Source organism: Octopus bimaculoides, chromosome Z, assembly GCF_046866305.1.
Source record: "Octopus bimaculoides isolate indiv1 chromosome Z, ASM4686630v1, whole genome shotgun sequence".
NCBI classification, from domain to species: domain Eukaryota; kingdom Metazoa; phylum Mollusca; class Cephalopoda; order Octopoda; family Octopodidae; genus Octopus; species Octopus bimaculoides.
In genome coordinates this window covers 41,055,847-41,073,346 of record NC_142944.1, presented here as the reverse complement: position 1 = coordinate 41,073,346, position 17,500 = coordinate 41,055,847, and the positions used below count along the sequence as shown (strand labels likewise).

The 17,500-nt window shown below is 39.5% G+C and overlaps 1 protein-coding gene across 1 annotated transcript in view; it reads left to right on the top strand.

Annotated features, from left to right (window-relative positions):
• The window catches only part of LOC149132225 (polypeptide N-acetylgalactosaminyltransferase 10-like), a 127,877-nt gene that overhangs the window by 33,127 nt on the left and 77,250 nt on the right, over positions 1 to 17,500 (top strand). The window contains exon 2 of the mRNA XM_089365229.1: positions 5,954 to 6,098. Coding sequence (XP_089221355.1) covers positions 5,954 to 6,098 — 145 coding nt within the window. The remainder of the gene's footprint in view (positions 1 to 5,953; positions 6,099 to 17,500) is intronic.

Below are 17,500 nucleotides of genomic sequence, written 5' to 3'. Positions count from 1 at the left end.
GTTTCGCTGTGTTGCACATACAACATTATCTGAACAAAATATTTGACGTGTGGCCTGTGCAAAAAAGATGAAAAGTGTAGTATCTGTTGCCTACCTCACAATTGGGGGTACTTAATGGAATGCATACTGTGAAGATTACGCTAATGAAATATATAAATAAGGTGACAAGGGTGTGGTTACCTGATGTTTTCCTGTTTGCCACATAGAACAACATCCATTGTTGTCTTTCCCCTGTAGTCTCCGTAGCACGTGCAGCAGCAGTTGCTGCAGCATCTCTTGTAAGTCAATCTGCATGTTGTGCTGCAGTCTCTGCAGCTCGTACAACAGCAGTTGAGGAAGCATTTCTTGTTTGGTATGTTGCTCTGGGCCGCACATTGTGCAGCAATACATGCTAACTGATCACAAAGCTGCACTTCACTTTCCCTTCTTCGCACTGAAATCATCCTAAGTGCATTGAGAGAGTTCCTCCTATCGGCGTCCTCAGCAAATTCATTTGCATGCATACGTTTACTTTTCTTTGCAGCATTAGTTTGCCGACCTATATTGGATCTTTTGCATCAAGGTATGGTGGAAAATTATCAGTTTATGCAATAGAAAATGTCCTAAGGAAAAAGCAGTGAATGTGTAGCACCCCAAAAATAGTAAAATGTAAGTTGGCAAAAATGTTAATCAAACAGACCGAATTAAGGATTTTTAATTTTGGGTAAGAGTTTTGAAGTGGCTAGTTTAAGTTGGAATAATTATATAAAAAAGTGCGCTTACATGAAAACAGAGGCAAATCATAACTCGCAAATGAATACTGCCTGCAGTACCAGTCGATAAGAACTCACTACAGCTGACAAAGTAAAGTATTAATTTTTTCCAGCTGGGTGTGTGTCATGATTTTCGCTGGCTCAAGCCAAATCCTAGGCAAATTGAGAGTAGTCTATTTATGTTGGGGGTGTGGAATTTTGAGGGAAAAATTATCAGAAAAAGCATCCTAAGTCAAAAGAGAGCATACATGTCAAATTTATTAAAATTCAGTTGAAAATTGTAGGAGTAGAAGTGGTTCATACAACAGACAGACAACTTGCCTTTTAATATACAAGATATACACTAGGAAACAGCTTAACCTCCTTTGTTTAAATCAATTTTATCAGTAACAAAGGATTTAGTAAAATAACTGCCGTTATTAAGGTTGGTATATGAAACAAATTAATATGGAATTTTGACGGAAGGTTCCAATTAAAATTACTTTAAAACAGAAAGTTTGTGTCATTAAACTAAGGGTGGTCTAAAATAGGTTGGTATCAAAAGGGTATAAAATGGAAGATGGTTTGCTGTTGTGAATTAGAGCAGTGCTTCTCAAACTATCTGATGTGGCGTAGCGGCAGGTTTTTTTTTCCAATGTGCCAGGGACTGGTAATACTCCTTAGTTATATTAATTTATACTAGAAACAATATACTCTTTTACTCTTTTAGTTGTTTCAGTCGTGTGACTGTGGCCATGGTGGAGCACCACCTTTAGTCGTGCAAATCGGCCCCAGGACTTATTCTTTGGAAGCCTAGTACTTATTCTATCGGTCTCTTTTTGCCGAACCGCTAAGTTACGGGGTACGTAAACACACCAGCATCGGTTGTCAAGCGATGTTGGGGGGAGAAACACAGACACACAAACATATACACACACATACATATATATATATATATATATATATATATATATATATATATATATATATATATATATATATATATATATATACATATATACGACGGGCTTCTTTCAGTTTCCGTTTACCAAATCCCCTCACAAGGCTTTAGTCGGCCCGAGGCTATAGTAGAAGACACTTGCCCAAGATGCCATGCAGTGGGACTGAACCCGGAACCATGTGGTTGGTAAGCAAGCTACTTACCACACAGCCACTCCTACACCTATATATATAATGAATATAATAAAAGTTGACAATTTTTTCTATCTTATATTTATTTTGTAAACAAACAATACAATATTACATAAGCTAAGTTGTTTACTGCAGTGCATAAGGCGAAATTACTCAAATTATGCTATTGGACTGAGTTCTTTTCTGGAAACTCACCACATACCAGCAGCTGATGGCTCACGGACTGGCACCGGTATGTGGACCACCACTTTGAATAGCACTGAATTAGATTATATCTTGATAATGGCATGATATAGGTTCTGAATTTCTTTTATGATATATGTTTAAATATATGAGTCCGTTGTGCTAAATGACATAGGAACTATGATGAATAATGAAATGCTGTGAGACATGTCCAGTCCATGCCAGCATGGAAAAATGTTTGTTAGCTCATGATAATGATGATGGAAATGGTAGTTATGATGACAGTGATAATGACAGTTATGACAGTGTCTTCTACCAACCAATATGGGCTTACACAAAGTTAATTCTTTCATAAACCTAAGGAATCCACCAAGATGGTATTTAATTCTGATTCCTGTTATTAAATATATATCATCATCACCATCATTTAACATCCATGTTAGCATGGGTTGGACAGTTTGAGAGGAGCTGGCCAAGTAGGGGCCTACACTAGACATTTGTGTCTGTTTTGACTTGGTTTTTATGGCTGGATGCCCTCCCTCAGTGCTTTTTATGTGTCACTAGCTTAGGCAAATGAAAGCTAAGTACAACGGCTTACTTTTGGTCAAATGCTTTTCCTGCTGCTGTCTTACTAGGAAGATGGTATTTGTGGTACTCTGCCCAAGTACAAATCCAATATATATATACTCTCTCTCTTTTACTCTTTTACTTGTTTCAGTCATTTGACTGCAGCCATGCTGGAGCACCGCCTTTAGTCAAGCAAATCAACCCCAGGACTTATTCTTTTGTAAGCCTGGTACTTATTCTATCGGTCCCTTTTGCCGAACCGCTAAGTTACGGGGACGTAAACACACCAGCATCAGTTGTCAAGCGATGGTGGGGAGACAAACACACATACATACACACACACACACACATATATATATATATATATATATGATTGGTGGTAGGAAGGGCATACAGCCATATATATGACGGGCTTCTTTCAGTTTCCGTCTACCAAATCTACTCACTAGGCTTTGATCGGCTTGAGGCTATAGTAGAAGACACTTGCCCAAGGTGCCACACAGTGGGACTGAACCCGGAACCATGTGGTTGGTATGCAAGCTGCTTATCACACATCCACTCCTGCGCCTATATATATATCAATTAGAAAATGGAGGATAATATGCTGAACTCAACTACTTGCAGACAGTGTATCCCGTTGAATTCATTAATTTAATTCATAGCTAAAGTGACAAAAAAAAAAAAAACACAGATTACAGGTGCTTATGACAAACCATGTTATTTTGCCAGCCGGGTTTACAGATAGAAGTACAAAGTACATAAGGAATTAGAGAATGAACAGAAGTTTAATCGTACAGCTGTTTCGGCCTAGCTTTGGCATGCCCCATTCTATCCGAATAGTTCTGCACACTAAATTCATCTCTGCAATCCATTGTTAACTCTTTCTTTGCTAATGGCATTCCTGTATATCGCCTGAGTAGCTCTCACTTGCCATTCATCTACTTGTAGCTTTCACAAAAACTACAGAATAAGAGATCAAGATACCCTGTCAAAGGTTTTCTCTAGGCCAATGAATGCAATGTACAGTGGTTTCCTTCTTTGCTAAATACTTCTCCTGTAGTTGCCAAACTATAAAGAGAGCGTCAGTAGTGCTTTTCTCTGGCATGAAACTAAGCAGCATCTCATGTAGATTAATTCTCTAATTAACTGGACTATTACTTTTCCAGTGACTTTCATAACCTGGTCCAATAATTTGATACATCTGTGATTCTATCTAAAGCATCTCTTTTACTCTTGTAATGACTGGCTATGATGCTGTTACCCCAATTATTGAGTATGTTGTCTTCCTGTACAAACTGATTAACCATATGAGTGACTAGGCCATATTCTACACTGCCAGATATTTTAAGCATTTCAGAGGCAATTCCTGATGGACCAGGAACTTTCTCAGTCTTCATTTTCTTAATTATTTTATCTAAAACATTTCTGCTAACATGAATAGCTGAACGCTTTGTTGGTTCACATTAAGAAGACCTACTTTCTTCCATGCACTTTCCACATTTAATAACCTTTCATAATTGCACTTCCATGCCTACTTGTTTTCAGAATCACTAAATGCAACTATGCCATCATCCTTCTGTACACATTTCTCTTCCTAAACATCTTGGTGTTCTCTGATAAATTGCCTTGCAATTCAGAACACCTCATGCCATTGGTCAACACAGTGTAGAACATTGACAAATGTTGTTATTTTTGCCTCTTCCCTGACTAAATAGATCTGCTTCCTTCTCTTCAAGCTCCCTGATAAAGTTCTCCTCTTCCTCCATTCTTCAAAACCTTTCAAACTTGCATCTTCCTTTTATTGCTCTGTCGGCTTCAATGTTCCACCATCACATCACCCTTGGTCTTGCTGGAAATTTGCGTCAACCACAATTTTGTCTGAAGCCCTCAGTAGATTTTACATATATAATATATGTATATATATGATATATGTATCATCTGTGTGTGTGTATGCATATTTAATTTTTGCACACACACACACACACACACACACACACACACACACACACACACACATATATCACTATATCACTTCTGTCCTTACTCTTATGATGTGTGTGTGTGTGTGTGTGTATATATATGTATATATATATATACATGCATATTTAATTTTTGCATATGAATATATACATGCATATATATATATATATATATCATCATCTTCATATAACATCTGTTGTCCATGCTGGCATGGGTTGGATGGTTTAAACAGGCTGGAAGGTTGCACCAGATTCCAGTCTGATTTGGCATGGTTTCTGCAGCTGGATGCCCTTCCTAATGTCAACCACCCTGAGAGTGTAATGAGTGCTTTTACACGTCACTGGCACAGGTGCCATCTGCATGACACTGGGGTGCTTTTATGTGCCACCGGTACAGGTGCTAATTTGTGTGACACTGCAATTTTGCTCAGCTTGATGGATCTTTTCAAGCACGACATAATGCCAAATGTCTCAGTCATTGCTTCCGTGAGGCCCAACACTCAAAAGGAACTCAGCCACTATGCATCCGTGAAGCCCAGTGGCTGAGTTCTTTTCAAGTGTTGGGCTTCACAGAAGCAAAGTGGCTGAGTTCCTTTCGAGTGTTGAGCCTCATGGAGGCAATACATACATACATACATACATACATACATACATATTGTTGTTGTTGGCACTCCGTCGCTTACGACGTCGAGGGTTCCAGTTGATCCAATCAACAGAACAGCCTGCTCATGAAATTTACGTGCAAATGGCTGAGCATTCCACAGACACGTGTACCCTTAACATAGTTCTCGGGGATATTCAGCATGATACAGTGTGACAAGGCTGACCCTTTGAATTACAGGTACAACAGAAACAGGAAGAAAGAGTGAGAGAGAGTTGTGGTGGAAGAGTACAGCAGGGTTCGCCACCATCCCCTGCCGAAGCCTCGTGGAGCTTTTAGGGGAATTGAAACCGCGATCGCATGACCGCGAGTCCGCTGCCCTAACCACTGGGCCATTGCGCCTCCACATGTACATATATATATATATATATATATATATATATATATATATATCACTTCCACCCTTACCCTTATGATGTCTGCCTTACTGTAATTTTTTATTTTTATCTTCATGCTCACGTAGAGTTTTATGTATATGTTATAATCATTTATTTTCTTATTTTCCCTTCCACCAACTAAGAAATGCTTAACATAAATCACTTGTGGTGCGTATAAAAAAAAGAATGGGTTTGTTCATTTTATCTAAATGTGTGTCTGTGTGTGTGTACATGTTCATGTTAATCTTATTGATGATCTGTTCTGATTCTATAAACTAATCAATTTGTCTTATTTAACTGTAGGTCCTGGCGAACAGGGTGCAGCTGTAATTTTAACACCCAGTGAAGAAAAACAAAAAGACACACTTTATAAAACCAATGGATTTAATGCTTTTGTCAGTGATAAAATATCATTACAGAGGTCTTTGAAAGACATACGGCATGCTGAGTGAGTAATTAAAAATAAAATTTATAATCCTTTCTACATCTGACATTTTGCTTCCATTCCATTTCAATTTAAATACTGATAAAAAATAGTCTTGTTGATATAATTGCAAATACCACAAATTTTCTTTGAAAACAATTCCTTTGTTGGGTCATGATCCAGAGAAGGAGTACTCAATATAAATGTAGAGTGGTGTAGTTTGTTTAAGCTAGTCCTACTATACAAGATTTTCTAAGTGTGACTGTGTGACTTGTATGAAGAAGCAGTGAAGTACTCTAGAAACATCAAAGTAACAGACCATTGGAATGGTTTACATAAACTACTTTGTGTGTGTGTGTGTGTATCTGGGTATGTATGTATGTATGTATGTATGTATGTACACAGGTACAAAGAACACAGGTACAAGATTTTCTGGGCAGGGAACACTGACGGGTCGGGGGCGTAGGAATACTTCTAGCAGAGAAATGGGTGGATAAGGTAATCGAGATAGTTAGAGTATGTGACAGAGTACTTAAGATTAAACTAGTGCTTCATCATAGATTAGCTACTGTCATCTCAGCCTATGCCCCTCAACCGGGGCTACCGGATGGTCTGAAAAACCAATTCTATGACACCCTCTTGCAAACTACCTCGTCGACGAGTGACAGGGACCTTCTCTTTGTGGCTGGAGACTTCAATGGTCATGTCGGACATCGTGCTGGAGGCTTCCATGGCATACATGGAGGCTATGGCTTCGGTTCCCACAACGAGGAGGGAACCAGACTGCTGGAGTTCTGTGATGCAAGTGATCTTATGGTCTGCAATACCAACTTCAGGAAACCTGCCAGTCACCTAGTCACCTACCGCTCCGGCAGACACTCTAGCCAAATCGACTACATCCTCGCCAGAAATAGGGAAAGAGGGTGGCTTATAAATGCTAAAACCTTCCCTGGCAAAGAATGTACCCCACAACATAGATTAGTAGTTAGCGACTTCGGGATCAAGGCAAAATGGGTGCCCAGAAGTAGACCGGCTTGGAGGAGAAGAGTCTGGAAGCTTAAAGATCCTGCGAATGGACAGAGATTTAGAGACAAGTTACTTGAAGCATTTGACGAAATAGAAGGGGATATAGCATCATACAACGTGGAAGACAATTGGAGATTTCTGCGGGACAACCTGTTGAGAGCCACCGACCAGATCTGTGGCTGGTGTAAGGTCCCCTCTCGGCCCAGAGTAACGTGGTGGTGGAACAAGGAGGTAGACAGGGCTATTAGACAAAAGAAACAGGCTTGGAAGGACTGGAAGAACGGTGGTAGCAGGGAATTGTACCAATCTGCCAGAAGGGAGGCTAGGCGACAGGTTTACTTAGCCAGAGGGGAAGCAGATAAGAAAAGATTTGCCAATGTTCTGCGCCGTGAGGACCAAAGACTCGAGGTATTTCATGTTGCAAGACAGTGTAGGAGAGAGGATAGTGATGTCGTAGGAGAGAAATGTGTTCGCATGGATGATGGTACGCTTGCACTAAATGAGGCTGCAAAGAAAGAGGTCTGGAGATGCCACTACGATAGATTGCTTAATAAAGAGAATGAATGGGAGAAAGAGAGCCTGCCATATGTCGACCCAACAGAGGGACCAGCTATCCGAGTTGATAGTACCAGGGTAGATAAAGCAATTAAGAGTATGAAGACAGGGGAAAGCCCCCGGCCCTTCAGGAATCACTGCAGAGATGCTCAAAATATCTGGCAGTGTTGGCTACAGCCTAGTCACCCGTATTACGAACCAGGTGTTACACGAAGGATTCATACCCAATGACTGGTGTAGCAGCACCATAGTCAACTGTTACAAAGGTAAAGGTGACGCTTTAGATACAAATAATTACAGAGGCATCAAGCTGTTGGATCAGGTTATGAAAGTTACGGAGAGGGTCATAGCCCAACTAATTAGGGAGTGAATCAATTTAGATCCTGCGAATGGACAGAGATTTAGAGACAAGTTACTTGAAGCATTTGACGAAATAGAAGGGGATATAGCATCATACAACGTGGAAGACACTACTGATGCCATATTTCTAGTAAGACAGCTGCAGGAGAAATACCTAGCCAAGGATAAACCTCTGTACCTGGCTTTTGTTGACATGGAGAAAGCCTTTGACAGGGTCCCCTGATCCCTTATCTGATGGTCAATGAGGAAACTTGGGATAGAAGAATGGTTAGTGAGAGCTGTGCGAGCCATGTACAGAGATGCTGCCAGTAAGGTGAGGGTTGGAAATGAGTACAGCAATGAATTCCGGGTAGAGGTAGGGGTCCACCAAGGTTCCGTCCTCAGCCCCCTCCTATTTATCATAATCCTCCAGGCGATCACAGAGGAGTTCAAGACAGGTTGCCCCTGGGAGCTCCTCTATGCTGATGACCTTGCACTAATTGTGGAGTCACTATCAGAACTAGAGAAGTTTCAGGTGTGGAAGCAAGGTCTAGAATCGAAGGGCCTTAGAGTCAACCTAGCTAAAACCAAAATCCTAATAAGTAGGAAGGTAGATAAAACACAAACCCCTTCAGGTAGATGGCCCTGCTCAGTATATAGAAAAGGAGTAGGTAGTAACTCTATAAGGTGTACCCGGTGCAAGCTATGGACACATAAGAGGTGCAGCAATATCAAAGGCAGGTTAACTAGGAAGGTAGTTTTTGTATGTGGCAGATGTTCAGGTGCAATAAAGACTGTAAACAAACAGGAAACAACTTCTATCTCATTCCAGGGTGAAAAACTAGAGGTAGTCGATAGCTTCCGCTATCTGGGCGATCAGGTTAGTAGTGGGGGTGGGTGCGCTGAAAGTGTAGCTGCTAGAATAAGAATAGCCTGGGCAAAGTTTAGAGAGCTCTTACCTCTGCTGGCAACAAAGGGACTCTCACTCAGAGTAAAAGGCAGACTGTATGACGCATGTGTACGAACAGCCATGCTACATGGCAGTGAAACATGGGCTGTGACTGCTGAGGACATGCGTAAGCTCGCAAGGAACGAAGCCAGTATGCTCCGTTGGATGTGTAATGTCAATGTGAATACCTGTCAGAGTGTAAGTATCTTGAGAGAAAAGCTGAACATTAGAAGCATCAGTTGTGGTGTGCAAGAGAGACGATTGCGCTGGTATGGACATGTGGTGAGAATGGATGAGGATAGCTGCGTGAAAAAGTGCCACACCCTAACAGTTGAGGGAACCCGTGGAAGAGGTAGGCCTAGGAAGACCTGGGCTGAGGTGATGAGGCAAGACCTTCGAACATTGGGCCTCACCGAGGCGATGACTACTGGCCGAGACCTTTGGAAATGTGCTGTGTGTGAGAAGACCCGGCAAGCCAAGTGAGATCGTTGCCAGTGTCCCTGGACTGGCTCTTGTGCGGGTGGCACATAAGATGCACCATTTTGAGCGTGGGCGTTACCAGTACCGCCTGACTGGTCTTCATAGGATTTTCGAGCGAGATCATTGCCAGTGCCCCTGGACTGGCTTTTGTGCGGGTGGCACATAAAAGACACCATTTCGAGCATGGCTGTTGCCAGTACCGCCTGACTGGCCTTCATGCGGGTGACACATAAAAGCACCCAACCATTTCGAGCGTGGCCGTTGCCAGTACCGCCTGACTGGCCTTCGTGCGGGTGACACGTAAAAGCACCCACTACGCTCTCTGAGTGGTTGGCGTTAGGAAGGGCATCCAGCTCTAGAAACTCTGCCAAATTAGATTGGAGCCTGGTGTTGCCATCCGGTTTCACCAGCCGTAAGTCAAATCGTCCAACCCATGCTAGCATGGAAAGCGGACGTTAAACGATGATGATGATGATGATGTATGTATATATATATATACATATATATATATATATATATACATATGGCAAAAGAGACCAATAGAATAAGTACTAGGTTTACAAAGAATAAGTCCTGGGGTTGATTTGCTCTACTAGAAGCGGTGCTCCAGTATGGCCACAGTCAAATGACTGAAACGAGTAAAAGAGAGAGAGTAAAGAGAGAGGAGTGTTTTGAAAATTCCTTGATACATTTATAATATTTGGAGAGAAGATTTTTTCTCAAAGAGTTAAGATTGAGTAAAGAATCTTTTTAGAAAGTCAAAAGACTAACTTTTGGGAAGAGATTTCACAAAATGTGTTCTTTTCTCAATCTTAACTCTTTGAGAAAAAAATCTTCTCTCCAAATATATATATATATATATATATATATATACAATTGACAAAAGTGCTACTAATAGCTTCATGCTGTAGAGATTACAACAATTTGCCAAATTTATATAACATGCCGTGTATGCAGTTTGCTGGAGTGGAATCCACTATGCTCAATTCAGTACATTATTTACTTTATTTACATTTGACGGATATTTGTCCTCATCTTGTTAACAACAAACAAAATGAGGACAAATATCCGTCAAATGTGAATAATGTACATAATTCTTCATCTCTTAAATATAGAACTCAATTCAGTGTTGTAACCAAGTTTCATTTATTGCACAAACAAGTAAATTTGTAAGTAAGTGTTATTCATACAAACACCATGCCAAAAAAAAAAAAATACATATATATATATATATATATATATATATATATATATATATATATATATATATATATATATATATATATAGAGAGAGAGAGAGAGAGAGAGAGAGAGAGTTATTAATATTTCTAAGTCTCTCTAAAGGAGACTACGGCAGCGGTACTGGAAATTAATAGTTATCGCCAAGCCAACATGGCAGCTTTCGTCCTAATTTTGGGACTGCCATGTTGGCTTGGCGATAACTATATATATATATATATATATATATATATATATATAGTATATCATCATCATTTAGACTCTGTTGTCCATGCTGGCACGGGTTGGACAGTTTGATCAGGGCTGGTAAGCTGAGGGGCTGCACTAGACTCTAGTTTGATTTGGCATAGTTTCTACAGCTGGATGCCCTTCCTAATGCTAATCACTCTGAGAGTGTAATGGGTACTTTTATATGCCACAGGCATGGGTTCCAGTTGCGTGACACCAGTATCTGCCGTGACTATGATTCCACTTGGCTTGATGGGTCTTCTTTTCAAGCACAGCATATTGCCAAAGGACTTGGTCATTTCTCATATGTATGAATCAAGTCATAACCTTATCCATCTATTGTTTTCATAATCGGTCATAATGTCTTACGTTTAAGATGATTCCCATGCTTTCCCTGATGAGAAGGTTACAATTTTAATATCAAAGATCCCTATGGATCACACAGGTTGTAATCCTTTGAAACATATGTAGGAATAAAGTATGCAATTATAACATGCGTTTTCTCCATTCCTTAAATTCTTAAATATACTCAAATACCCAAAATTTCAAGGAGTTCCTGCCTTAAAAGCAGGAACTAAACCACAGTTATTTTGTGTTCTTTGCTACATTGGTTTCTATTAACCCATTTATTCTATCAGAAGAATTTTTATTCATTAAGATAGAAGAAATACACATAATTATATATATATATATATATATATATATATATATATTCCCTCTACCTTTTCTCATTCCTTTAATTTTTTCTGATGAAGGACTAGCATTTGAAATATCATAACTCTTTTCTTTCTTTTGAAGTGTTAAAACTAGTCCCCCTCATGTTGCCTTCTTAATTTTCCATCTATGTTATGTGTGTCTTTTTCTTTCCTACTATATCTGAATTAAAGAGTTAAAACATGCTTTGCTATTTACCCATTAAGATTGGAAAACCATATGATTTGGTAACCTATGTTAGATCTTTTGAATTCTACAAATAAAAAGTGATTTTTAATCCTTGAATCTTATGATAAGCAGTTTGGTGTTTAACTACAATACTTACTTGTGACTTTAGGGTGCTATTATGACATAGGTATATTACATGTCTGCTTCACCTTTGGTAAAGATAAGCAGCATTATGCTTGTCATTATGTGAGCATGTTTGTTATTTTTGTGACATTGTAGGTTAAGACTTGCTGCTGATTTCAACATATATAATTTTCCTTCTTAGAATTTAAGTCTTGTATCCATAAGGTAAGATGAGAGAGACAGGTGTAGCACAGGATAAAAGACAGATCAGAATGTAAGGAGAAGATGTGCAAGATGTAGGAGCAGTGAGAAAAGTGATGTAAAGGTTCATAATTGTTATTATTATGGCCGGTTTCCAACCCTGACCACAGCAACAAAGTCCACCTGACACACTTCTCAGTCCATCATCACTACCTCAATGCCCTGAATACATTCCAGGCCAGTGTCAGTAATCAAGTTGTCAATGTAAATGTAACAATGTTTTCCTCTTCTTACCATGGAGTGAGTTTCACAAGACAAATTTGGATGCTTCAAGCTCAGGGTGGCGTACACAGTCAGCAGATAGTCAAAGATGTCTTTGTCACTAACTTTTAATAGATCTCCATAAAGCCATTCATTTGCCACATGTTGCTGCCATTTCACATTCAGGATCATTTATAGCATCATTGTGTAGCATCCAGTAAGCCTGTTTGATAATTTCTTTGTCAGAGTCCATGTTTCATTACCATATAAAAGCACTGATTCATCAGTTTCAGTGAATAGCTTCATTTTGATTTGCCTGGGCAATATGGAGTTCCAGATTTTCTTTAGTTTGTGACAGGCTGTCCAAGCTTTTACCTTCTTGATCTTGATGTTTACTTCTGAACTGCTCACCCAACCACCTAAGTACCTGAAGTCTTCAGCAACATTCAGTTTGAAACCGTTCAAAGCAAACAGTTCAGCATCACTTGATTGGTTGAAAGGCATGGTACATAAAGATGGCTATATTAAGTGAAGTGTTAGCCTGTAGTTGTTTGCTGTTGAGGTTCTGAGTACATGTTCAGACTTGGAAGCTCAATCAGGCTTCTGCATCTATGGTCTTCAGCAGTGGGTATCCATTACAGCTTTGACTAGCTAAATGTCAGATGTGGTCAACAATATATATATGTAACATCATCATCATCGTTTAACATCCGCTTTCCATGCTAGCATGGGTTGGACGATTTGACTGAGGACTGGTGAAACCAGATGGCTACACCAGGCTCCAATCTGATTTGGCAGAGTTTCTACAGCTGGATGCCCTTCCTAATGCCAACCACTCCGGGAGTGTAGTGGGTGTGTACTGGCAACGGCCACGCTCGAAATGGTGTATTTTATGTGCCACCTGCACAGGAGCCAGTCCAGCAGCACTAGCAACGATCTCGCTCAAATGTCTTTACATGTGCCACCAACACAAGTGCCAGGAAGGCGACACTGGGCACAGGTGCCATATATCAATAATAACACAGTCAGAACCTTCCATATGTTTGGCTCCAGAGTCTATAGTCAAAGCGGAATATGTGCTCTGTATGACTTTGATGATACATTGTATTCAGCTGGTTACTTGTGAATGTGACTGAAAGAGTAAATCCATATTTACTTTAGTAAGTACATGTCATTATGCATTGTTGGTAAACAGGTGCACTATCCCTGATTCTACCTTGGTGCTTTTTCTCTTTAAATGTCTGGTTCTTTTGAAACCTGAAAAATTTTATATACATAGATACATCATTTAACATCCATTGTCTATGCTGGCATATATATATATTGTTTGTTCATTTAACGTCCTCCCTCCATGCTGGCATGGGCGGGATGGTTTGACAAGGACCCAGCCAGGCAGAAGCCTGCACCAAATTTCTGTAACTGTTCTGGTAGGATTTTTACAATTGGATGCCCTTCGCAAAAGATTGATAGATAAATATACAGAGAGAGTGAATGATGATATGTGTGAACTTCAATAATATAAAATCAACGTGGAGATAAATTTTGTTTTCAGTTTTTAAAAAAATTTTTTGATTGTTGTTTTTAATTTTATTTTAAAGTAATTAATTATTCTCTTTTGAAAATTAGTATTCTTTATATAATTATGCATAAGAATTCAAAAGTTAATACAAGTTAAATTATAATTATTGTGTATATGCCATATTTCTAATATAACCCACAGTGGCAAAAATGTAGTTCTAAAGTTACCTGTCATATAGCAGGTAATACTCTAGTATATATCAATAGATGGTAGCATAGATGTGTAAGCAAAGAGTTTGCTTCCCAACCACATGGTTCTAGGTTCAATCCCACTGCATGGCATGTTAAGCAAGTGTCTTCTATCATGGCTTCAGGCCAACTAAAGCCTTATAAATAGGTTTGGTTGGTGGAAGTTCAGTTTTGTGCATGTGTGTGTGGATGTGCTTGTTTCTCCTTTGATAGATAAAAGAATGTGTGTGTGTGTGTGTGTGTGTGTGTGTGTGGATGTGTGTGTGTACGTGTACACATTTGATATTTGAAAATTTATAGCTAGCAAATTTTTTGTATAGTCATTCAGTGTAAGTGAAGTTGGCAATGTTGTTTCGCCCCATATTAAACCTGATCCAGTAGATCTCATGACTAAGATTTTTCAAGCCATGATTGTTTTGTCCAGTCAGCAAGCATTCCATCATCATCATCGTTTAACGTCCGCTTTCCATGCTAGCATGGGTTGGACGATTTGACTGAGGACTGGTGAAACCGGATGGCAACACCAGGCTCCAGTCTGATTTGGCAGAGTTTCTACAGCTGGATGCCCTTCCTAACGCCAACCACTCAGAGACTGTAGTGGGTGCTTTTACGTGTCACCCGCACGAAAACGGCCACGCTCGAAATGGTGTCTTTTATGTGCCACCCGCACAAGAGCCAGTCCAGGGGCACTGGCAACGATCTCACTCGAAAATCCTACGGGAGCCAGTCAGGCGGTACTGGCAATGGCCACGCTCAAAATGGTGCATCTCATGTGCCACCCGCACAAGAGCCAGTCCAGGGGCACTGGCAACGATCTCACTTGGCTTGCCGGGTCTTCTCACGCACAGCACGTCTGTCATATTTAATAGCAAGAAAGATACGCCTTTATTCCCACCCAGCAAATGTCTGGAAAAAAAAAAAGTCACCTACGTCATATACCTGTATTAGATGCGTTAAATGCACAACAACCCTTTTTTTGTTTCTTTTCTTATTACCTGAATGTGTGCTGCAAAAATTGGGATGTGTCTAGTATACCCTTGCCATATCTTATGCCAACAAGTGTGATATATTAATTATCTAATGAGCTGTGAAGCAGACTCAGAGCAGTACCTTGGACTGATAAAGAAAGTCACTAAGTCACTGATAAGGTTGCAAACAGCAACCAAAAAGCTTTGACTAACAAACAAATGATTGATTGTTTAAACCAGCACATTAAACAATCCACTGGTTATTTAGTTGATTGGCTATTTGACCAACTGACTAACAAGAAGAAGTGGCATGTGTTATTATTAATGGTGTAATGACTCCCCCAATACACCATAAAATTTATTCCAACACACGTATTCACATCAAGATTCTTGCAAATCTAAAAAAGAAAATGAACCTTAAAATGTAATTTGTTAGGTATTTATTTGGCTGCTATCTCTAGCAGGCTGAAAAGCTCCCTTGAAACTATCTATTCATGGCTGACACTTTGTTATATAATTAACATTGAGAGTCAGGAAATCCTGTGTGTGGAAGTCTGTAGGATCAACTATATGCTTTAAACCAAATCCATCTACTGGGTGGGCATGGCCTTTAACAGAATTCTCATGCCTTTACAAATATGTTCACATCATGTTTCCACCACTCCCTCCTTGTTTCAGAGATTAGATATGCTTTTGCTACCACCACCATGACCACTGGTCTTTGCTGCAGTACAGCAAAAAAAAGGTCAATGAGTGCTGTACTTTTAGTTTTAACTGTCATCAAGAAAGGAGAGGCAAGGAGGGAGGATAAGAAGAGAGATGGAGAGGGAGAGAGAGAGGCAGAGAGGGGAGGGGCACCTCATGATAAATTCCAGTTATATCTTTTATCTTTTACACATATCAGTCATTAGACTGTAAGCTAAGCTGGGGCAATGCCTTCTACAAACATTTTAGTCCAAGGAATCAACCCTAGTACTTACATTTTTTTTTTTAAAGTCTGGTACTTATTCTATCAGTCTTTTCTGCTGAACCACTAAGTTTATGGGTTATGTAAACACACCACCACCAGTTGTCAAACAGTGTTGGGAGACAAACAGAAAGACACATGTACACACAAATGCGTGTACTGAAACATAAAAAAATAGAAGAATATGTATATATATAGGTGCAAATGTGGCTGTGTGGTAAGAAGCTTGCTTCATAAGCAACATGGTTCCAGGTTCAGTCCCACTGCATGGCACCTTGGCCAAATATCTTCTGCTACAACCTTGGGCCAACCAAAGCCATGTGAGTGGATTTGGTTGACGGAAACTGAAAGAAGCCCGTCGTATATATATATATATATATATATATATATATATATATATATATATATATATATATGTGTGTGTGTGTGTTCTATGTCTATGTTTGTCCTCTCCCACCATCGCTTGACAATTGAATGTGTATGTGTGTGTATATGATAGGCTTCTCTCAGATTCTATTTACCTAATCCACTTACTAGGCTTTGGTTGGACCAAAGCTATAGTTAGAAGACATTTTCCTAAGGTGCCACACAGTGGGACTGAACCCGGTACCATGTGGTTGGGAAGCAAGCTTCTTACCACACAGCCATGCCTACGCCTTGAAGGAAAAAAAAAATGAGGGCTCAAATGGAAGTGGGGGGGGGGAAACCAAAGCAAAAATAGAAACTCATTTGTAACCAGCAGTGAATAATAACAACAATTGATAATCTATTCCAAGGTAGAGAGTGGGGGGGGAGAAGGGGGAGGTAGAGGAGGGGGTGATGCGGTAGTAACGTTATAAAGATTCATGGTGAATTATCTTCACTCAAAGATACAATTTTATTCTATTAAAAACAATAACAACAAAATGTCTTTCATAAAAACAAAACCAGAAACTAGGTCACTACAATTACTTAGCATAAAAATGAAAGGTCAAGGCTAATCACAACAACAACAACTGCAGCAGCAGTGTTGTAAGTGAGAGCGATGATATTACATGTGATGGTGGTGATGATGATGGTGGTGGTGGTGGTGGTGTTTGGGGGCTACGAGACAACCAGACAGGTTATGTGACCTTTAACCACATTCATTGAACATTTCTTTTTTTCAATTTTCTTTTGTTATTTTGGCATTGATCTGAGAAAGGTTTCATTCAGTTTTCTATAAGTAATTCAGCTGTTTGCCACAGTCACACACACACACACTGACACACTCACTCTCTCTCTCTCTCTCTCTCTCTCTCTCTCTCTCTCTCTCTCTCTATATATATATATATATATATATATATATATATATATATATATATATATATATATATGTATATATATATATATATATATGTATCACGTGTTGTATTATCATCATTTAATGTTTGTTTTCCATGCTCGCATGAGTTGGACGATT